General features: G+C 44.5%; 1 protein-coding gene across 1 annotated transcript in view; it reads right to left on the reverse strand.

Annotated features, from left to right (window-relative positions):
* Positions 1 to 23,751, reverse strand: part of VAT1L (vesicle amine transport 1 like) — a 147,001-nt gene that overhangs the window by 51,670 nt on the left and 71,580 nt on the right. The window contains exons 5-7 of the mRNA XM_025426916.3: positions 23,307 to 23,410; positions 20,721 to 20,776; positions 17,207 to 17,401 (exon numbers count right to left, since the gene is read on the reverse strand). Of these exons, the coding sequence (XP_025282701.1) occupies positions 17,207 to 17,401; positions 20,721 to 20,776; positions 23,307 to 23,410 (355 nt within the window). The remainder of the gene's footprint in view (positions 1 to 17,206; positions 17,402 to 20,720; positions 20,777 to 23,306; positions 23,411 to 23,751) is intronic.

A 23,751-nucleotide genomic window follows, 5' to 3' on the forward strand; every position in this document is an offset into this window, starting at 1 on the left:
ACTGTACCAACCAACACCTCGCATGTGACCCACCTGTTGTGATAACCACAGTGATAAGTAGGAAGTGGCCCAAGACGGAGAACCAGATCAAGGGCCACCTTGAAGCCTTGCCTCGCTTCCCTACCCCTGGTCATACTGTGCTCCCCACAGAACCACCCTGTTCTAGAATGGATGGATTTACACACCAGACCGCTCTCCTTCCACACTCGAGGCATTAAGGCAGTAGGCACGCTGCTTTTCTCACAGCATTCCCTGGCACAGAGTAGGTATCAGGAAAATTTCTGAAGAGCGAATAAAGAAGGCACTTTTTAAAAAGTTTACTGTTCGGCACATCTGAGAAGAGCCTGTTGGTCCAACACTCACTGCCCAGTGGAAGATGGAAACAAGAAGTCCCGCTGTGTGCCAAGGCCATCCCCAAATGGCAGAGATGGATGGTGAGAGGAAACACCAACAACTGGCAAGGAAATGTAAAAAATTAAGCCTATAGCAAACATGAGCCCTGACAAAATGCTTGGAATGTCAATGAGAGAAGCAGTGGCCACTGCTCCTAACTATTTTTAATGACTTTTTTTTTTTTTTTCCCAACCCTGCAAGTCTGGGATAAGCTCATAAACGCTTTAGGGGAAGCACAGACATTGGTGATGAAAGCGACAGAGTGAGTCATATTTGCAGAGCATTGAGGGAAGATCCTGTAACACAACAAACCTAAATTGCATCTAATGACATAAACAGAGAATAGCGATGCAGGGAAACCTGCCAACCGGGAAAACAGACCAAAGGAAGTCAACTTGGAAATAACAGGATGGCCGAAGACACTGGGAACCACTGGGAAACCAGAAGCAGGAAAGCGATGAAAATTGATCTGAACAGAAAGATGATCTCCGTGGGGGCAGCAGGGACTCTTCCGTATTTGCTCTCAGAAGCTTGCCTCCGGGGAAGATCTAAAGAAACCTCCAAAATTTTAAACTCAAGAAATAAAGGTGGAATCTTGGCAAAGGGAAGGAGGGCAGTAAGAATAATATCAGCTGTCTCCTCTCAGCGATTGCTTTTTCTTCTTGATTCTGCCTCAAATTCTTTTTTTTTCCTTTTTTTTTTTTTAATTCTTTTTTTCCTTAAAGATAACGAAGCCATGGCAAGACATTGACTCTTACCTTTCTTTCTCTTAGCCATAGGAAAATTATTTCAAGATCTGGAGCACCGAAACATTCCATTGTCTCTGCAGGCTGCCCACCAGGGACATGCAAATAAAGCCCGGGTCCTGGACAGGTAGGAGGCTTTCGTAACCAGGTAACCATTCAGGCAGAGCTGAATTCCTTCTGTTTGCCAGCAGGCTTCCTTGTGAACCTCTCCCATTATTCAGCTTGCAACACTATAGTTTAATTGTCTGTTGACACGTCTGCTTTACCACCAGCTGGTATTCTCCTCAAGGACCCTTTGCTTTTCTGCCTCTCCAGCGCCCAGCTCTGGGCTTGGGAGATAGCAGGTGCTCAGTAAAGGCAAGTTGGGTTACAAATGAATGAAGGATTACTCCATGCAACTACAGGGAATTGAAGAAAGCATTTTCTTAAATAAAAAGTGGGTCAGGGAAAGAATCCCTGAGTCTCCCGAGCAATATTGAAAGCACGCTTATTTACCTGAAACCCTTGTATTAGAAAAGGATTGATCTAAATGTCTCTAGGGAATCAAGGAGGTGCTTGTGGACTGAATGTTTGTGGCCTCCCCTCCCCCCCCAAAAAATTTGTATGTTAAAACCCTAACCCCCGATGGGCCAAAGCAAATACCTCCTCCATTTTTAAGGGATACTTTGTCCCTCCTTAAGCAAGCATCAAACACACTCCTAATTTGCTCACACAGGCTCATGAGCACATCTGGGGCACTTAGGACCACAGTTTTGTGGGCAGGGGCAGCAGATGTATAGGAACAAAGCCAGGAATGGGCTACATTAAAACAATAGCAGTCATTTTGCTTAGGGTTGCACAACTGAGTGATCTCTTCTCTTTTGTTTTCTAAATGCTGTCTACTGTGATTATATGATATTTATATAACTTATTCTTTTAATTGCAAGGAAAAAGTTATTCTGAGGAAAAGGCAATATAATCAGCAACGCACGCACACAGATGCACAAACACATACTCACAAACATACATAAGCTCCAGAACAAGAAACCTAGCTTGGATTCCTGGTTCTGCTACCTCGTACACATTATCTTGCCCAGTCCCTCTTTTGAAAATTCTCTATGATGGGCATTGTGTCATCTGTCCTGCCTATCACTGTGGGTCTTGATGCCCAAAAGGCCAGTAAAATGCTGTGCAAAGAGAAGGTGCAGGGCAGGGTGCAGCCTCTCCGAACTGTCACCTCTATACTTCCCAGCACAGCTTTGCATTCAGGGGTTTGGATGATAAAAGCCATCGTGTGGAGTACATCCAAGTGCCGAGCAATAGAAATGCAATAACATTAGCCCCAACTAGCTCATAATTTGTAGCCACTGGTGCAAGACAGGGAAGGGAAGTAGCGAGCTCAAGTACCAGCCTTGAAGTCAAGGTAATCTGTGCTGCCATTAGAGTCCTGTGTCTTGGAGGAAGCATCAGCTTGCCTGGCCTCAGCTTGCCTGGCCTCAGTCTTGTCATCTGAACCGTGGACATAACCATGCCACCTACAAAAGATCGGGGTGAGCATCATGTGGCCAACAGCTAAATCATCATGTCCCCATCCTCACATGTCCCCAACCCGAGGGTTTGTTGAGCAAATTCGCCGAATGATAATGTGTGTATGTGCTAGGGAAGCCATAAAAATGACACACATTTGGGAAGAGATATGGCAAGAAAGAAACTAGAGTTGTGTTAAGCACCCACTCTGCGGCATTTCCATACAGCATGCAGTCTACAGCTTACACATGGCTTGTAACAGACTTTAAAACTGGCAGGAAGAGCAAGGGTTATCAGCCCATTTTTACGGAACCAGGAAACTGAGGCTTGCAATTCAAAGTCACCCGTTTGCAATCACTGAAGTTAGGGAAGAATGAACCAAGGTCTTGAAAGACCAGTCTTCTTCCCCTGAACCAAGTGCCCTCCAATCAGGAAGACTGGGCAAGCAGGGTGAAGAAGGGCCTGGGACACCCCTAGGAGTCACCCCTACTCCTGAAGGGGCCAAGCTGTGGCCATGAGCACGGATTCAGGAGAGAGCCAGCTTGAGAGTTGAGTTTTGGCTTTAGCACTTTTGTCTGTATGACCTTATCCAAGCCACTAACCCCTCTCAATGTCATCTGGACAGTGGGGAAATAATAGTTCCTTACAGCACTCAGGATTGCTGTGAGTCTAGATGAGCCGGTGCATGCAAAATGCCCAGGACGATGCCTGGCTCAGGCTAAATGTCAAACTTGAGCCACCATTGTTACTTTGTCGCTTGCCCAGGGCTCCAGAGGCAGCTGCTCACTTGGAGTTTATTAAATGACTAACCAGAGCATGGCACTTTCCTGGCAGCACCACCTCAAACAAGCTAACGGTTTAGTAATCAGAGCCTAGATGGTTGGAGGATCAGAGGATCCAAACACCAGCATGTGTTTATCATTTGTGCTGCTTAGAGCTTCTGTTCCAGAAAGCAGCTCCCACAGATGCCTTTGGAAATGAGTAAAAACAAAGGCAAGAGCAACGGTAAAGCCTGTTCACGTCATGGTGGTGGCAAACCAGAGAGGGGCCAGCTCTGGGAGGATGAATTATAAGAGACAGGCAGGGCCATACCCTATCCATGCATCCCCAGGTGATAACACAGCTGACTTTTATAGGGTGCCTGGACATGCCCCACAACCTTGCCCTGTACCACCCATGGCATTTGCACAACAACCCCATAGAGGAGGCACCGCTACTATCTCCACTTCACAGATGACCAAAGGGAGCCTAGAGTCCTTTCCCAAAGACTCACATCTGTAGCCAGTGGAAGGAGGACTTGGCCCTGTTTGGGAGCCTACTCTTAGGCAAAAATTTGTCTCTTCAGCCCTTTACGTTTCACAAAACATTTTCTCATTTTGAGTGTATCTGACTTACCATCTGTTGTGTCTTGAATTGCGCTCCCAGGCCCTCATAGAAAATTCATATGTTGAAGTCCTCACTCCCAGGACCTCAGAATGTGACTGTACTTGGAAAGAGGGTCTTTGCAGATGTAACTAGTTAAGACGTTGGAGTAGAGGGAGCCTTATTCCAACAACTGCTGTGCTTCTAAGAAGGGGAGATTTGGAGACAGACTGTCACATAGAGAGCGCCCCATGTGAACACAAAGGCAGACATGTGGTGATATGTCTACAAGCCAAGGAACAACCAAGGATGCTGGTGAACCACCAGAAGCTGGGGGAGGGGCTGGAACAGATTCTTTCTCACAGCCTTCAGAAGGACCCAACCCTACTGACACCTTGATCTGGAACTTCTGGGCTCCAGACCTGTGAGACAATATATTTCTGTTGTTTCAAGCCATTCAGCCTGTGGTCCTTGGTTCCAGCAGCCCATTTTCAATGGAGGAAAGGGATGCTGAGGGAGGAAAATGCCTCCAGCAGGTGGAAGTAGAGGCAACATCCACAGCACGCCTACCTGCCGACGAGCAACCTTTCTTTGCACATTCTCTGATTTAAATGTGTGCTCTAGTGGTTCAAACGATCTTGGTCTGCCAGATCTTCGTTATCTGCTTCTAGTGAATAGTTCAGAATCTGTGATTAACACATCAGTACAATACCTCGGAAAATATTTGAAAACAGTCCTTCTGGTGTTAGCCTTGCAAATGAGACCTATAAACTGATTGCTCCATCGACTTGGAAAGCAAACAGAAGCAACCAGACATTTCTAGCCTCAGAAGCAGCAGAATTTTGTCTAGGTCTTTTAAAAACACAGTCAAAAGCAGCCTGCATCGACTCTATCCCTGGCTTACAAGAAACTCCAGTTTTGTGATATATTTTCAGCCAAACGATAGGCTTGGAGGCGAAAGCAATCATTTTCTTCATCACAGAAATGTATTCATTGCTGAGCTCCCAGAAGGAGTACTTAGCTGTGAATAAACCTAATCCCGCATCCTGCTGTGGTCTCTGGTGGAGACGAAATTGGTTAGAGCCTGGATGGTTAGACGCTGCACCAGGCTGATGGGCACACCTGCCCTGAGGCCCTAGAAATCTTCAGCATGGCGCACCCTGTGTTCTCCTTGCTTGATATTTTGCCTGAGAGTCTCTGGCCCCAAAGATCTCAGCTCTGTGGGGGATACATTTACGTCACACTGCAAGAGTAATAGCTAGTGAGCACTTAATATTTGTCAGGTATTAGGTCATTTAATTCCTCCAATTAGAAACTGGTAGAATATACCATTTTCTCCATGTATCTTTTTTTTCCCCTTTTCCCCATTTTTTCATAGGTAGCTGTCCATTAACATGTTGATGAAGGAGGCAAGCCCAGGGAACCCAAAATCAGAGGTTCCTCTCTTGGATTTGGGCATCATGGCAAGACCATGGGATGTTGAGGATGCTTTTGCAGAAGAGCCAACACCATCCCTGAATCTTGAAAGGGGAGCAGGGACGTCATAGGCTAAGGATGAGGGAAGGGCATGATAAGCAGAAATAACAGAAAAGCATGAAGACAGGCAAGGGGGCAATAGAGACCCAGGTTCTTGAAGAACCACACAGTCCAGTTGGCAGGAGTGAGGATGGCACACTGGGTGGGGGTGGGAGCTTGCACGTGCTCCGTTTCCCCATCCTCCTCTCAAGGTCTCCCTCTTGGCATCCCCATCACTTCATGCTCAGCCAGATGCACCTTCTCCCTGTGCTTGGATGTGCCAGCCACCTCCTCTCTCTCAACGTCCAGGCCTGGGCCTGGGCTATAGCACATGTCTTGGTCACCCCTCCAGCTCTCTCCCTTGGGTTTTATGTCCTGCTTAGGTAACCGTCTGGCTGTTCACTTCTGCTACCTGGCTGCTACCTGAGTGTGGACCCACCGCTTCCCACTTATAAGTGTGTTTTCAAAGCCCGGCCTCTGTGTTTGCTGAATAGATGTTGTCTTAATTCCCAATTGCTGGGGCAGCCCCGGTGGCGCAGCGGTTTAGTGCCGCCTGCAGCCCGGGGTGTGATCCTGGAGACAATGGATCGAGTCCCACGTCAGGCTCTCTGCATGGAGCCTGCTTCTCCCTCTGCCTGTGTCTCTGCCTCTCATTCTCTCTCTGTGTCTCTATGAATAAGTAAATAAAATCTTAAAAAAAAAAAAATTCCCAATTGCTGCTGTCACAACCCCCACCCCCACCCCAAACTCAGTAGCTTAACAATACAAATTTATTCTCTTACAGTTCTGTAGGTCAGAAGCCCGAAATGGGTCTCTGCATTAAAATCTGGGAGTCCAGTGAGAATGGGGAAAATTAACAAGGCAGGAAACCACAAATGTTGGAGAGGATGTGGAGAAAGGGGAATCCTCTTGCACTGTGGGTGGGAATGTGAACTAGTGCAGCCACTCTGGAAAACTGTGTGTGTGAAGGTTCCTCAAAGAGTTAAAAATAGACCTGCCCTACGACCCAGCAATTGCACTGCTGGGGATTCACCCCAAAGATACAGATGCAATGAAATGCCGGAACACCTGCACCCCAATGTTTATAGTAGCAATGTTCACAATAGCCAAACTGTGGAAGGAGCCTCGGTGTCCATCGAAAGATGATGGATAAAGAAGATGTGGTTTATGTATACAATGGAATATTCCTCAGCCATTAGAAACGACAAATACGCACCATTTGCTTCGATGTGGATGGAACTGGAGGGTATTATGCTGAGTGAAGTAAGTCAGTCGGAGAAGGACAAACATTATATGTTCTCATTCATTTGGGGAATATAAATAATAGTGAAAGGGAATATAAGGGAAGGGAGAAGAAATGTGTGGGAAATATCAGAAAGGGAGACAGAACATAGAAGACTCCTAACTCTGGGAAACGAACTAGGGGTGGTGGAAGGGGAGGAGGGCAGGGGGTGGGGGTGAATGGGTGACGGGCACTGAGGGGGGCACTTGACGGGATGAGCACTGGGTGTTATTCTATATGTTGGCAAATGGAACACCAATAAAAAATAAATTAAAAAAAATTAAAAAATAAAGAAGCCAGAGAAGAACAATTTTATATTTCAAAAAAATAATAAAATAAAATAAAATAAAATAAAATAAAATAAAATAAAATAAAATAAAATAAAATAAAATAAAATAAATAAAATAATCTGGGTGTCTTCAGGACTGGTTCCTTCTGGAGGAGAATCAACCTCCTTGCCGTGTCTGGTTTCTGGAGGTGCCTGCATGCCTTGGCTCATAGCACCACATCATGTCATGTCTTTCCCTCAGCTTCCTTTGTCACATCACCTTTTCTGACTCCGGCTCTCTTGTCTCCCTTTTACAAGGACTCCTGTGATTATGATCACCACACAAATAATCTATAGTAATCTCCTTCCCTCAAAATCCTTAAACACATTTACCAGGTCTCTTTTGCCACATAAGGTAACATCTTCAAAGACTTTGGGGATTAGGAAGTGGACATCTGGGCAGCCCGGGTGGCTTAGCCAGTGGTTTAGCGCCGCCTTCAGCCCAGGGCCGGATCCTGGAGATCCAGGATCGAGTCCCGCGTCAGGCTCCCTGCATGTAGCCTGCTTCTTCCTCTGCCTGTGTCTCTGCCTCTCTCTCTCTCTCATTCTGTGTCTCTCAAGAATAAATAAATAAAATCTTAAAAAAAAAAAAGGAAGTGGACGTCTTGTGTGGCTGTTATTCTGCCGGAGCTGTGACTAGCCGGAGCTGTGTCTCAATTTGCTGATGTGTTGGGTAGCTCTGAGCAGGATTGAGGGCAGGTGCATGGGAGGGCTTGTGGGCAGGATGGTCCTGGGATGTTTGAGCTGCAGAAAATACCTGTGACTGGGGCATGCAGGGAGACTGTGCGTGGAAATGGAAATTGAGATTGTGTGTGCGCGCATGTGTGGGGCAGGACTGATTGAATTGAAAAATCTAAGATTCTACTTGAGAGGAAGGGGAACATGAGGCAAAGGAAGAATGAAGTTTAGGGACACAAAGCAGACATAGCAGTCGCTTCTGGAGACTCGGTTTCCTTATCTGGAAACTAGAGGAAGGGACCAAGATACATGGATGGTTTCACAAGGTCATGCAGATAGGATTCTCTAAGGATAGGGGCCAGGGATCTGGACTTCCCAAGCTGTACCTCCTCCCATCTCTCCCATTCCCAATTCTATGCAACCCCCCACAATATAACAGCCTTACTGAGATATCATTTGCAAACCATACTGCATGATGCATGATAATGCATATAATGTATTATGCATATAATGCAATGGTCTTTAATATACTCATAGAGTTGTGCAACCACTACCACCAGTAATTTTCGAACATTTTCATCCTCCAAACAGAAGCACCATACCACTTAGAGGTACCTTTTCATTTCCCCCCCAAATCCTCCAGCCCTAGGCAACCACTAGTCTACTTTCTAAACAGCCCTACCCTGGAGCCTGTTCCTCCTGGCTATTCTCAGAGCTTTTGTTCCACTCAATGTGGAATGGGAGGCTTATGCTGGCTGTCAGCCTGTCTTACCCACACGTTCCCTTCCTGACCCTCTGCATCCAGACTTCTGCTCTCATCATCCTACAGAGAGGGCTTTCTGAAAGGTCAGCATGACCCAGAGTCAAATCCAAAGGCTTTTCCTCTATGTGCTTCCTGACTTGTCAGCAGCAGCCGACACTAATGACCTGTCAGACCGTGGTGGTCCCCATGCCACCGCCGTCTATGGACACCTCATCTTTTGCCTGCTGTCGTGAAGGCTGGGGGATTCTGGGTCTCAGGCCTTAGCCCTCTTCCCTCTGCAGCAAAGAAGTGACACGGACTCGAGAACTGATCTGTCTTGGTGTGATTGCCATCGTGGACACATACCAGCCGTGTGACCTGGGGCACCTTACTTCATCACTAATCCCATTTCCTTACTCGTGCCACAGTGATAATAACACTACCCACCCCTCGAGGTTATTGTGGGGATGAAATGAGTTAATTAATGGAAAGTGCTTGGCACATGTAGACAGGCGATGCCAAGTGTTTGCTAATGTGATTATTTTGCTTATTCTTTTGTTCAGTGAGTTTAATCATTGCCATTTTTTCAATAACTTCTCTGCATCAGACTTCACTGGGCTTCAAATTTTCATTAAATTCAACATAAGCAGGAGATTTGGACAAGTATAGCTTCCCAAAAGCCTCACATTTGTAACCTGGAGGATGGGGATAATAGCAGCTGGGTCTCAGGGCTTGGGGCAGTCCAAATGATTTAATACATGCAGAACACTTAACAAAGTCCAGCACACAGTGAATCCTCTGGAAATGGCAGCAGTAGCCGCAGCAGTAGTCACAGCACCAGTCAGGACCCTCCTCTTGCATCTCCATGTGATTGGGGGTTTGAATTGTGGACATCTCCACCTGCATGTTCTCTCATCCCCTTCAACCAAACTCATAACTAAGTTCATCAGATTTTTTTCATGGTAGTATTTACCACTGCTGAGTAAAAATGGTGTTTTCCAGCACCCCACTCCTCGTCTCCTAGGTAATAAGACCCTTGGTCATCTCTGACTCTTGCTTCTCTTTTCTCTTTTATTTTCAATTTCCATCCCTTCCAGTGACCCCGACTCACTTATTCTCTCCCATTCCGCTGCCCTCACTTTTGCCTGGGGCTCACCTACCTGTATTTCAAAATCTGCAGTGACTTCCGGGCCAGACCAGCTGCCCCCAATCCATCCTCCAAACCAATGCACCCATGATACAGCACACATTGCCTGCTTTGGGATGATGTCTTTAAAATACCCTCCCTACCCCCAAGTGTGTCTCGAAAGGAGCTTCTAAATCTTTAAAGACAGTCCATGCAGCCAGCTGCCAGCTGCCATAATTAAGTGGAATTTTTCATGGTTTCTCCTTGAATCTTTGCCTCCTTAGCTTGAGTTTAGACAACTGTTTCCGATGCCTGGCTTCATCTTCTGTGAACTTCCCAGTCTGGTGTTGGAGTCGAAGCCTGCCATTCTTTTACACTGACAATCACACTCCCACCCGATCTGGTCTCTTGGGTCATTCCACCTTTGCTTGCTGGTTTCAACATTAAACTGTCTCTTACCAAGTTACCCTCCTGCTCCAGGACAGATAAGTGTCCCTATCAAGCTCAGCATTGTATTTTTTTTTTCCTTCATTAATTCTTTTAGGCAGACCTATATCTCTGTATAGGTTTTGTGATAGCTTTGTGATGGCATAGGATGAAAGACACACATGTAATTAAACCATGACTATTAACAAGAAGGGGAAAATGCAGGGAAAATATAATGAGGGCTTAGGGGCACTTAAATAAATGACTACATTTGGATAGCAAAGAGAGATACACAAGGAAGGGCATAATTAATATAATTTGCTAAAAGGTAATCATGCCAGATTGCTAGGGAGGAAAATTTTTTCCTACTTTCAAACAGAAGGATGACATCATCTCAAAGATCAGCTCCAGCAGGATTTCTGTAATGACAGGCACGTTCTTCTATCTCTGCATGGTCTAATACGGTAACCACCAGCCATGTGTGGCTATTGACCACTTGAAATGCACCTAGTACCCCTAAGGAACGGAATCTAATTTGACTTAATTAACTTACATTTAAATAGCCACATGTGGCTAGTGGTATCAAACTGCAGAGTGCAAACACAGACGACTATGTAAATAATATTGTAAAATGCTACAGACAGTGCCTTTAATAGAAGATTTTGAAACTGCCAAGATCTCCATGCAACCCTGTATCATTTTCCTGGGGCTGCCATAATAAAATAACATAGACTGGCGGCTTAAACAGAGACTTATTTTCTCACAATTCTGGAGGCTGGGAGTCCCCGATGAAGGTGCCGACAGGGGTGGTTATACTCTGGGGCCTCTCTCCTGCCCCTGCAGATGGCCATCTTCTCATCATGTCTTGACATGGTCTCTCCATATGTCCTAATCTTCTGCTCTTAGAAGGGTACCAGTCAGACTGGATTAGGGCCCACCCCAAGGCCTCATTTTAACTTAATTAATTCTTTAAAGGCCCTATCTCTAAATATAATTCCATTCTGAAGTACTGAAATTAGAGCTTCCACATATGAATGTGTAAGGGTATGCAATTCGGCTCATAAGAGAGTAGACCCTGTGCTACAAAATGGCAGATGGGAAAGGCATTTTTAATTAGAGGTCACACCTACATATTCCAGGTGTATCATACTAGTGTCCCACTTGGGACCAGGATGGGCTTCTAGGAATTGAAAGGATCAGATGGTACCATGCTCCTCAGACCATGCTCTCCAAGAGCGATCACCTCACCTAGAACATCAGTCCTACTTCTCTGCTTGGCAGTGAAGGCCTCCAGGATGTGACTCCATGACCAAACCTACCTTCCTCTCCTCCTTAGGCAACCACTTCTGCTGTGTTTCACTCAGACCTCTCACCCCACCTACCCCCTACTCTTGCTTTGGAGATTTTTCACTGTCCCTCCTGCTTAGAATGCCTTGTTTTTGTCTTTTTTTTTTTTAAGATTTTATTTATTGTCTGAGAGAGAGAGCAGGAGTACAAGAAGGGGGAGGTAGAGGGAGAAGAAGACTCTCCGCTGAGCAGGGAGGCTGACTTGGGACTCAGTCCCAGGACCCTGGGATCATGACCTGAGCCACCCAGGTGCCCCTGAAAGCCTTGTTTTTTTAACCCAACATCATCCAAGGAATTTGTATCCTTCTGATCTCAACTAAGCCCCATCTCATTTTTGGAGCCACTTCTGAGCATTCATTCTTACTTAACAGTAGTCTCTCTAGTTTTTAACCCCACGACTGACACCTCAGTGTTGTCTCAGAAACTAAGTCACAAACCTAAGGATCAGGGAATCCTAAAATAGTACTAGCACACAGTAGGTCTCAATAAAGTCACTCCTGCTGGTTGACAAATACAAGTATTTTTCATTTCCACGTCTGAATTGTTGGGAAAGATGAGCTTTTCTCTGACTTAATGTATAGCTACACATTTAATATCTAGAGGCAAACCTGAAGCCGGAGTGTATCTCTGCCTCAAGTATTAAATTTACAATAAAGTCAAAGACAGATGGCTAAAAAAGAAACACTAAATTGTTTCTGAAATTATTAAATCTTCTAGTCTGAGGGCTCAGAGAGCCCAAGAAAATTTTCTTTTAATCCCTATGGGCTTTATATTCCATTGATGAAGTTACAGAGCTGGCCTGAAAAGCAATTTTGTGAAATCGTTTACCAAAGGGGAGGGGAAAAATCATTACAGTCATCCTTCTGAGGTTCGCAAGTAATAAGCAGGCTCTATTCTCCTCAAGCCCAGAAGAGCCGCGTGGGCTTGATAAATAACCGAGTCTGTCCCAACTGCAGCTCTAAACAGATGTCTGTAAATATTGTAGAAAAGAACCCCCAGAAAGTCGGTGGGTGTTACTGATGAGTGACTGTAGATGTTTTTGTTGGCAAACAGGCAACATCCTCTGTGGATGACTAGCCTGCTACAGGAAATTGTAATTCCTTTGTTATCCTAGTCACTATCTTAACCAATATGGCTTCTTTTAAAGCAGTGTTTCTCAACTAATGGATGCTTTGCCCTTCTTCCTATCCCATCTGGGGGACATTTGACAATGTCTAGTGGTATTTTTTATTGTCAAATAAAAAATGCTGGCAGGGAGGGGTGCTGCTGGCATCAAGTGGGCAGAAACCACTTGATGCTTTAGATGCTGCTAAACATCCTACAATGCATAGGGCAACCCCTACCCCCAGCAAAGGATGATTTGGCCAAAATGTCAATTGGGCCCAAGTCATCTTAAATAATACCTTGTTTTTGTATGTCTTGTGCATTCATTCAACAGACATTTATTGTTGAACGGAGACAATACCCAGGTAGTCCTATTTCTGTGTATTGCTGGATTCATCAATTCACTCATATAATGCGTGTTTATTGAGCATTGACTCCATGCCAGGCACTGGGATGTTGGAATGGCACAGTCGGGGTTCCTCATCTGAGGTTTATTTCCTAGTGGAGGGAGACTAGAGTCTCCACAAGCCAACAGACCAACTAGATAATTTCAACTAATGGTAAATACAATGTAGATTGTGGAACAGGGTAAAAAGGGGGAGAATACCTGGGTGGGTGGTTGTGCAGGAAGCCACTTTGAGGAGGGGCTTTGGGAAGGCCTCTTTCTATAGGTCTCATTGAAGTTGATAGACGAATTGGTAGAAGGAAGCAGCTCTGTGAAAATCTGGAGAAGGAGTGTCCAAAATACCCCTATTCACACAGGTTTGGGTAGTTTCAGGACCAGGGACACGCGAGCCACTGAAACTCAGAGGGAGGAGGTGAGGTGGACAGTGTAAAGATGGTAAGTGGGGCAGGAGTTGTACAGTCCAGGACAGAATTCAGACTGTATCTCAGGTGCAGTGGGAAGTCATGGCGGGAGTTTAAGCAGGGTGGACGTGTCTGGGTTAGGTAGTGAGAAGTCCACTTGGGCTGCTGGGTGGAGAATGCGCTGTAGAGGGGCAAGATGGAAGCGAGGAGCCAGTCAGGAGCTCACTGCAGGAGGGAGGCCAGCTCAGGCCACAGTGCCATGAGTAGAAAGGAGAGCAGGTGGGTATATTTGGGAAGCATTTGGAATAAAGTTCCTGGACTTGCCTGGATAGGACCCATTACTCAGTCCATTGCCAACTGCCAGCCTGAGCTACCCATCTCTGGTCAGTGCGCATCCTGAGAGCCTTTGCTCTGCATCCTCGGCTTAGCCCACCCTGTTAACTCCCACCTGCACAGGAGTTCCACAGTCCCCCTGCCTTACATGAGCAGATCTTCCCTAATAAAAGCCGGGTTTACGTTGGTGACCCCCTCATTCCTTGATCAGGTTGAGAGCTTTCCTGGATATCAGACTTCTACAGCTGGAGCCTGGGATGCAGCCTTAAAATTTTTGCTTCTTCCTTGGTGGATAATACCCTTGGGGGTCCCAAATGTGGCAGCTTTTGATCATGACCTGTTAGCAGCCTCCCATGGGACTTAGACTAAAATCCAGATTTCTATCCAGCCCCTGCTCACCTAGGCAGGCACTCCTTTAAACAAATTTTTTTTAATTTAAATTCAATTTAATGAACATATACTGTATTACTAGTTTCAGGGGTAGAATTCCGTAATTCATTAGTTTCATACAACACCCAGTACTCATTACATCAAGACCCCTCCTTAATGCCCATCCCCCAGTTACCCATTCCCCTACCAACCTCCCCTCCAGCAGTCCTCGGTTTGTTCTTTAGAGTTAAGAGTCTCTTATGGCTTATCTTCCTCTCCGATTTCCTCTTATTTTATATTTCCTTCCCTTCCCTTATGTTCATGTTTTGTTTCTTAAACTCCACATACGAGTCAAATCATACATTTGTCTTTTTTCTGACTTATTTCACTTAATGTAACACCATCTAGTTCCATCCATGTCATTGCAAAGAGCAAGATTTCATTCTTTTTGATGGCTGAGTAATATTCCAGTGTGTGTGTGTGTGTGTGTGTGTGTGTGTGTGTTTATATACCGCCCCCCCACCATGTCTTTATCCATTCATCTGTTGATGGACATCTGGGCTCTTCCCATAGTTTGGCTATTATAGACATTGCTCCTATAAACATTGGGGTGCATGTGCCCTTTCGAATCACTATATTTGTGTCCTTTGGATAAATACCATTTTCACATTTGCTCACACCAACCTGTTGAAAGGGGCCACATAATCCATCCCTCTAATCCTTGTCCTTTTACTTTTGTGGGCCTCTGCCTTGCAGGGGCACTTTTTTTGTAGCTTTCTGCCTCTTTCATGTCCCAGCACAAATGATACCTAACATTTTTTGTCTGAAGTCACTCAACAGCATGTATTTCCAGTGAGTACAATACGGCCCCTCAAAGGGATGGAAATTGATTCTTGGAAGATGAAAAAAATCTTACTCTTCTAATCTGTAAAGCACAGATATACATGCAGGACATAAACAGCAGGGCAGCTAGCTAGATGATAGGTAGGTAGCTAAATTGATACAGAGGGATGGATGGTATACCCATGGTATTAGAATATCATAGAGGGGCTTCAGCAGGAAAAGAAGTTTAAAAAGTCTCCTGAGAGGGCAGATAATAAGGAAAAAGAGGTTGAAAATCAATGGTCTAGGGAGACCATCTCCCTGTTCCACTTACTTGCCAACATATACCCTAATTTAAATTTTTTCAGGAACTTCGGAAAATTGACAAATACCTTGCTTATTTTTGTCTCCTTCCCAGTATTTTCTGGGCTTCCCCCATCCCTCTAAATGTAAGCTCCATGAAACCCAGGTATCTTGGCTGTCTGGTCACCACTATGTCTCCAGCATGTGCACAGTGCTGGGTATACAGTAATTATTCAATACATATTTGTGACCAAGGAATACCATTGTGACCAAGGAATGATTTCAAATACTAGAATAAGGACTCACCAGGCCAATTGGACCCCTTCTGGATTTCATCTCTTACTTAAATGCTTCCAGATTTGTTGGGTCCTTCGGAACATTGAGTTTAAGTATAAGCCCCCTTCTTTGTCCCATAGTCAAGTTCATCTCTTAGCCCTGGTCTTGACTACCTCCAGTTTTCTCTCCTCTCTGACCACTGAGAACCAGTAACCATGTAGTCCAGCCCTCCTCGATGCCACTGAGATACCACAGTGAATATGGAACAGATGTCTGACTCGGTAAATTAAAAACATTTTTGAGGAAAGCATAACAGTAGGCTAACCATCTTGGAAATTACAAAGCAAAGGAATGCACGATTATTGGGTTTAACAAGAAGCCGAATCACAGTGAACATCTGCAAAAGAAAAAAGACTGGAAGGACGCAAACCAAAATGTCAGCTATGTTATCTCTGGAATGTAGACTTGCAGTTTATTTTCTCCTTATGCTTCTGTTCTTAATTTAGGACTTTCCTACAATAAGCATGTATTTCTTTTATTAGAAGACACAAGGGTTTTATTGGTTGGTTTTTTTTAAAGACCATCCAGGATACTGCAGTATCAGAGAGGCATATATAGGCGCACCCCTGGTCCGTGCATCTAAGACCAGTTCTACTTGATTACATGCGGACCCCCACAAAGCTTTTTGTAGGGCGATTTCTGTGCTTAGGGGAGCCATTTGATCTCAGCTAACCTAGTTCATTAGGCAAATAGCACCAGCTTTATTGCCAGGACAACACGTACTATCCATTCCACAGCACATTATGTTTGTTAGCTTTTTCAGGGATGTGTGTGACTCCCAAAAGTACAAAAAATTTCTTGTATTGTAAGGCACTCACCCATGCAAAATGCAAAGACGAAACAAACACAAAACACATTCCCATATTTTTTAAGATATTTCTCAGGGGCTTCATGGCTCCCAGAAGCCAAAGGTCTGACTTAGGAAGATTTCCCACTGAAATGTCTCTTGAAACCTAGGCTGTACCTCTTTATTTTCTCCTAGCAGGTAGCCACCAAGACTGGCCACCCATATGCCCAGAACTTCCCTGGTCCTGGAAGATTTTCTAGACCCTGCCTCCTCCTAACACATCCTACCTGCACCAATGCAGACAGTTCATGCTTCAATATCCTTAAAGATTCATTAGGGATTCTTGATTTTTTCATGGTCAAAGGAACACTTTCAAATGCTAGAACTTTTGGTAGATCAATTAATACACTCAGATGAATACTAGATCCAACAATTCATTAATAATTACAATGCCCATTGTGACAGCTAATAGCATCTCGTCTCCAGGGGTCTCCAAGCATTGAGGTTTAGCACACAAAATATATCAGCTCTGAGTCATTGTCTGACCCCACCTTAATGTCATATGCCCACAAGGTGATATCATAAATGATGCTGCAGTAATATTCATGCCCTCTAAGAACCCAGGTGGATCGTCCACACCCATGAAAACCTGGTGGCCTGAGAAGGGGTCATAGTACAAGTGGTAGTTTGAGGCACAAAGTTTGAAAATCACTATGGAACTGAGAATATTTCTCATATCCAAAGCACGATTCTAGAGGACAACAACTTTTAGGACTCTCATTTAAAATGAACCAGCCCGGAGAATAATATTCGAATAAAAGACTGTATCTGGCTGCCCAGATCTTCTTGGAGTAAAAAGAGATTATTTGCTGGGGGTGGTGACATCATTCTTACCTCCTCTAGGGCCCAAAGGGAGTCTACCACAGGCTTGATCTTCTTCTGGTTGTAGAGCCCAATGAGTTTGTCCACCACTCCTCGAATGAGGCCTGCACGGCCCTGTTTGAAGAGCAGATTTAGGAGGGAAAATCCTGCGATGACTTTGTTCTCTTCATAGAGCTTGATGGGGTTCACCTTCTCGACCTGCCACCACTGGAGGGAGAGCAGGTGTCAGTTAGAGGGAGCCCAAGCCAGCCCTGTCCACAGCACTGCAGGCAGAGGAGGGGGCTGCTATAGTGGGGTGGGTTCCAGCTGGCCCAGGGGTGGTCCTTGTTGGGGTATTTTTTTAAAGCAGCTATTTAGCTGGCAGAGCTATAAGTGCCTGGTGATGCTCATGAGCAAAGCACGAGCTCTAGGTGGAAGTGAGAAACAGACTTCCTGAAAACAGCTACTAGGACACATGTCATGGGACCATTGAGGCGTGGGGCTGGGACTGTTAGCTCTGGAGCCAAATCCTGGCTCTCACTTGTGCTCTCTCTTCTTCTGTGTGTTTCATATCCCTTGGCTACGGATAGTGGCTGGGTATTTCCTCAGGTTTCTGGGAGAATTTAGCGTATGAATGGTGATGGCAGTGACCTGGTGGGGGCAGGAGCAGGGTGGCAGAGAAGTCCACCAAGTGTGGTGGGGACTCAGTGGGATGATGATTTAGCCACAAGAGCAGCTTTCCTAGGGGGGATGATGGCACAGCTGGAGAAGTGGGTGGGAATCCACGAGGAAAAGAGCGAGGGAACATAATATAGGCAGAAGGAACAGCATGATGTGGCGGCGAAGCCATAGCATTGGGACTAAGCCAGAGGTTCTTATCTGAGGTAAGTTTTACTTCCCATGGGACAGGTGATAACATTTGAGGACGTTTTTGTTGTGGTGACTGGAAGGCAGAGGAATCTACTCCATCTATTGGGTAGAAGCCAGGGGATGCTGGTAAACATCCTATAGTACACAGGACCAGAATTTAGAAACCCCAAGTTCCAATTTCTAGAGGGCTCTAGAAGGGAAATGTGATGGGCACTTAGGAACATTGGTAATGTTTATATTATTGGTGTGTTTATTTACACCGTGTCTCTTTCCTGAATTGTGGGAGCTCACAAAAGATTTTGATTTTTTTTTTTAAGTGGGAAAATCATATGGTCAGGAAAATCAGTGTGAGAAAAACAAGTCAAAAGCAAGGATAAGATTCATGCACAAAATTTTTTACTAATGCACATTCCCTGAGGGCCCGGAGGCCAGCTCCAAGAGACACATGTATTTGGCCATGGACTGGCTTCCCATAAAAACCAAGTAGAGAAATGATTAATGACTCGTTTCATGGTGCATCTGCGGTGTCTCAGTAAATGTTTGTGAAACGGATGCTTGCTAAATCTGCAATTCCTGCATAGTTGTGGTTAAGTGAGTTCTAGAGCCAAGTGTCTGGTTTTAAATCCCAGTTCTGCCACTTAGTAGCTGTGCAATTTTAAGCGAGTCACTTAACCTCTCTAGGCTGTGTTTCCCTACTGCACCTCATGGGGTCATCATGAGGATTAAATGTGTTAATATACAGAAAGCTCTTGGAACAGTGTCTGACCCAGAGTAGGTTTTCTATAAATATAAAATATTTCCCTTATCTTTGACTTAGTGAGTAGGAGCTCTGAAATTGGAGTCAGATTGCTCTCTAAGTGCTAACCACTGTTAACCATTGCTATAGTCTAAAAGCAAATAGCATATTTGATAAAGAGTGAGTACAAGCTCTGCAAGAGCTTTAAGGTGGAACATAATTAGGATATCTGAGAAATTCTTGTATAGTTCTAAGTATGGCTTTAATTTCTAAGCCTTTCTTCAATAGGTAGAAGAAAATTCCTTTCTAGAACCTTCTAGAACAATGTCATCATTCCACTCCTTAGCATGCCCTATCTTCATTTTGCTTCTAAATGACCAACTAACATTGGACCAGGTCTCTGAAAGGAAATAGTCTTTGTTCTTGACCTCCAACTATATAGCATTCTTGTAATCGGCACCCCTGTTTCAGGCAGGAGAATCTCAACCTCCATCCTGGCCATGTTTCTATGAGTGCTGTCATTGAACCTGGGCACACTGCAATTATTTCATTAACACTGTGTGTTGTGATTGTGCGTTGAGGGGAGAAAGGGAAAACACTTCTTACAATTGCATGTAATTTGGGATCAATCTGGTTACCCACAGCAGGCTGTCAGCATCACGTTAATTACAGCCACAGCAACAAAACAGCTGTGAGTGGCACAAAGCCTATCTTCAGGGGACTTGCTCCAGACAGCATCCTTCATTACATGCCATTCTTGCTCCCTTACAGATTCTTTTGTTGCAATGATCTTGACCTAAACTCTGAAGTTTAAGGGCAAAAACAGGCCCTTAATTCTACTGTAACAGGGCAGGCAGTACTAATAATTCGAGAATCAGGGAATGTTTAAGGGTAAAGCCAGCCAATGCTGGCACTTAGGGGGCATATGAATGCCCCATAGTGCCACACGTAGAATGATTTCTATGGCTTTCCCTGGCCACCTATGCAAAATGCCTCCACCCCATCCTGCATCTTCTTTTTAATCCTTTTCAGAGTTCTTATGACCACTTAGAATAATCATCTTATTAATATGTCTTTCTTATTTCAGTTTGTCTCCCTCATTAGAATGTAAGAGTCACAAGGGGCTAAAATGTGCCCATCTCATTCACTGCAATCCCCTGGTGTCTTGCACACATGGCAGGTGCTCAGAAGATGCTTGTAAAGCAAATGAACCAATGAGTGCTGCACTGGCTGCTAAGGCAGTTGAGAGGATAGGATACAAGAGCAAACTCTCTCATAAGAAGTAGCAATTCTCTATTGAGGGGGCATGGCTAAAAACTGAAGTTCTAGCCCAAATGAGCTTAATTCTAGCAAGTGTTGTTCTAGGTAGGAATAGCGAATACCCAGGGATGTGGTTTCTCAATCGCAAAGTAAACACTGCATTCAGAGCATGATTATTTAAGCTAGTGGTTCACAAATTTGCCTATGTCTAAAATCACCCTGGGGACTCACTAAAATTGTGGGATCCCATTTGTATCTCCAGCTCAGTAGAATGGAGATACGGAGAAATCTTAAGTACCCCCAGAGGACCTGGTCAAAAGAGGCCACACTCACAGTTGGTTTCTCCATGAAGCAAATAAAATGCACTAATGTAAGTTTATTTTTAAGCAATGATGAAAAACACAAGAACTTAAACAATCTTGGCTGAAATCAAAATGCTTTTGTGATTTTCTCAAACGTTCCCACCTCTCCACTTCATTTAGACAAAGCAGCCGAAGTATATACACAGTCTTGCCCGTGTGTAGTGTGCAAGGCAGGAATACACAGGCTTTATTGAAAATGAATGATGCAGATGAAGAACAAACAAGATTTAGGTGCTTAGTCAATGTCTTTAGTTGGAAGAGCTCACAACATGCAAGTCACTGCATTACCACAGTACATTTGACACGTATGGATACTTACTGATTTTGCAAAGCTAAAGAAGCTCTTGGTCTCTCCAGTCACCATGTTGGATGAACCTGTAAATGGAGGATTCCCAAATCAAGCTATTGCTAATGAAAACCAACATCTCTTGCTATACATGGAAGAATGGCAGTTGTTTGGTCCAAAACTGCCCAACTCAGCCTTGGAAAAATGAGGGAAATGGAGGGAGTGATGACATCAAGTTGACTTAATTTTAGCCAAGTTTCCCTGGATCAAAGAGAAAGTAGTATTTCTCAAGGTGACCACGTCATTATTTTGGAAAATTGGGCATGTAGCAAAAATGTGATTTACATTCTAATACAATGATGAATTGCTTAAAATATTGGTTCTGTTCTTCAAGATTGGGAAGTGAAATTCTATGTGAGCCTAATTCATGGTTTGAATTTGATTTCTTAACAAGTAAGGAGCTTGGGGCTCTGATATGGGCTGGACACTTAAGTGGCAGGGAGAGATGCGACTGCACTAGAATTTAGATGAATGAAAAAATGGCGTACAGGAGAGCAGGTGTGGGTGAAAATAGGTTCAGGAGCCAGGGAAGTGATATGATGAACATACTAACTCCAAAGATATCTGAGCAGAGAGGTCAAAACCACTTGAGACAAATAGTGTGAGAAACCGAGCTTTGCTAATGGAAACAAATAACATTCAGAAAGAAGATGGGAAATGGTGTTAGGAAGATTTCCCAAGATTCTCTTTCAGAGAGAAAAGACTCCCTTGTGTGGTTCTTAGGAATGTGGAGGGGATGACAGAGCTCTTAACAAATCAGATGCCATATCGGTGCCTTTTCGGTGACTTTCCTGCCTTGTCCCCAGAGATTGGGAATAAGCCCTTAGAGAACCATTACTTAATGAAAAAACAATGTACATTTTAAACTTCATTGTTTGGCCTGGGTAGACTAGTTAGTTAATCGCTGGCCTGCTTTTATGGGGTGACTACCACCAAGCATCATGGTACCAGGCTTTGGTTCCTTAGTAATCAGTGTAATCAGTTAGATACTTGCAAGGTGATAAAATTGTACTCTGCCAAATGCATCATGGAAGTGGGGCAAAAACAGAACTGGTGAATAAGTAAGAAAGAATAAATTGGCCATCGAACATTTGACTCCCAGGTTAGTTCTATCCAATATCCCCCATTGTGCACTGACACAGCTTCTGTTATCAACAGTAATAGTTAAAGAATTATGAACCCACTTGTAAGGACTTTCAGATACTATTGAAGATACCAGAACACTCCAGCAACGGGAGGCTTATTCCCTCTCTTTCTGTCATAATAACAATGACAAAAAGATGCTTGAATATTTATATCTTTCAAATATCTCTTTTATAAGTTTCTCAGGGAATAGCAGGGAAATGAAATTTTTTTTTCTGAGTTATACAGAGCTAAGTCTCAATCTTCTATGGGATCTATGGAACAGAACTGCCAAAAATCTCAAATGTTGGCTAACCCCAGTATCATTTGGCTTTGTAATATGATATCTGGCTTCAGATAGGCTTTTTTGACTTTGTAGAGAGACTAATGTTTAAATTAGTTTACAAGCATATTACAGAAGAGAGGAAGAAGATGAGGAGGCGGCTCTGAAGTCTTCTGCTTGAGAAAATCTCCCAGATATCTTTGATAAATCCCTCAGACTTAAGAGCATACCGGGGGCTGCAAAAGAGCATACCGGGAGCATACTGGTGTGCTTTAACCACCCAGAGCTTCTTTGTGATTTGGGACATACAGGGGTAGTTTCAAATTTGAGAGTTGTATTTTGCAACATCATCTCCACTAGGGAAGAATGGCCCTAAAACCTGCATATCCTAGCCACCCTTCCCATCCTATTGTGGGTCCTTCATTCCTCCATTTTTAAAATTTCCTTTGAAGCCATTAATATTTCCCACCTGTGCCACCTTCTGTGGGCCAAATCAATGACTGCACTGGCTTGGTCTTTACCCCTTTTGGAATGAGAAGTATTCACAGGGGTAATAGGGCAGTAGACACATATGTTACTTTTATTTATTTTTTTTTTAAACCTTAATGTTTTTGTTTTCTTTTTATTTATGATAGTCACAGAGAGAGAGAGAGAGGCAGAGACACAGGCCGAGGGAGAAGCAGGCTCCATGCACCGGAAGCCCGACGTGGGATTCGATCCCGGGTCTCCAGGATCGCGCCCTGGGCCAAAGGCAGGCGCCAAACCGCTGCGCCACCCAGGGATCCCCATATGTTACTTTTATAATTGAAAATAACTAATGGCAATAGCAGTATTATGGAAAACACTAAAAAATTAAGCCCTCCCAGGGCTCCTGGGTGGCTCAGTTGGTTGAGTGTCTGACTCCTGATTTTGGCTCAGGTCATGATCTCATGGGTTGTGAGATCAAGCCTCATGCTGGGCTCTGTGCTCAGCGAGGAGTCTACTTGAAGGTTCTCTCCCTCTGCCCCCCTCTCTCTCAAATAAATCTTAAAAAAATTAAGCCCTTTCAATCTCATTACCCCAACATATCAACACATTTCATTCATCAGAGCTTTTGTGAGCATATGGACAGTGCTCCCTGTTGCAGACCATCCCCACTTCTCTTTAACACTTACCATATAAAATGTAGGTTCCCAGTGGTTTGAGAAGGCTGAGACCTTTTCCAGTGTTATCCCCACAGAGGCAATCCAAAACAATGTCCACTCCTTCAGCCGAGATTCTAAATGGTGTGAAGACAAAGTAAGATACTGTTACCTGTTAGGGACCAAACTTGATTACTCTCCCTTCCTGTGTCATGCTGTTTACTCCCAGAATCAGGAAGAGCAAGGGCTCTGGGAGTAGCCATAAATAGGACAGCAAAGGAGTGCCTGGGTGGCTTAGTCGGTTCGGTTAGGCATCTGCCTTCAGCTCAGGTCATGATTCCAGGGTCCTGGGATGGAGCCCCGCATCAGGCTCCTTGCTTGGCGGTGAGCCTGCTTCTCTCTCTCCCTCTGCTTCTCCCTTCCGCTCTGCTACTCCCCCTGCTTGTGCACATGTGTGCTGGCTCTCTCTCTCTCTCTC

This window comes from Canis lupus, chromosome 5 (assembly GCF_003254725.2).
Source record: "Canis lupus dingo isolate Sandy chromosome 5, ASM325472v2, whole genome shotgun sequence".
In the NCBI taxonomy this organism is placed as follows: Eukaryota; Metazoa; Chordata; class Mammalia; order Carnivora; family Canidae; genus Canis; species Canis lupus.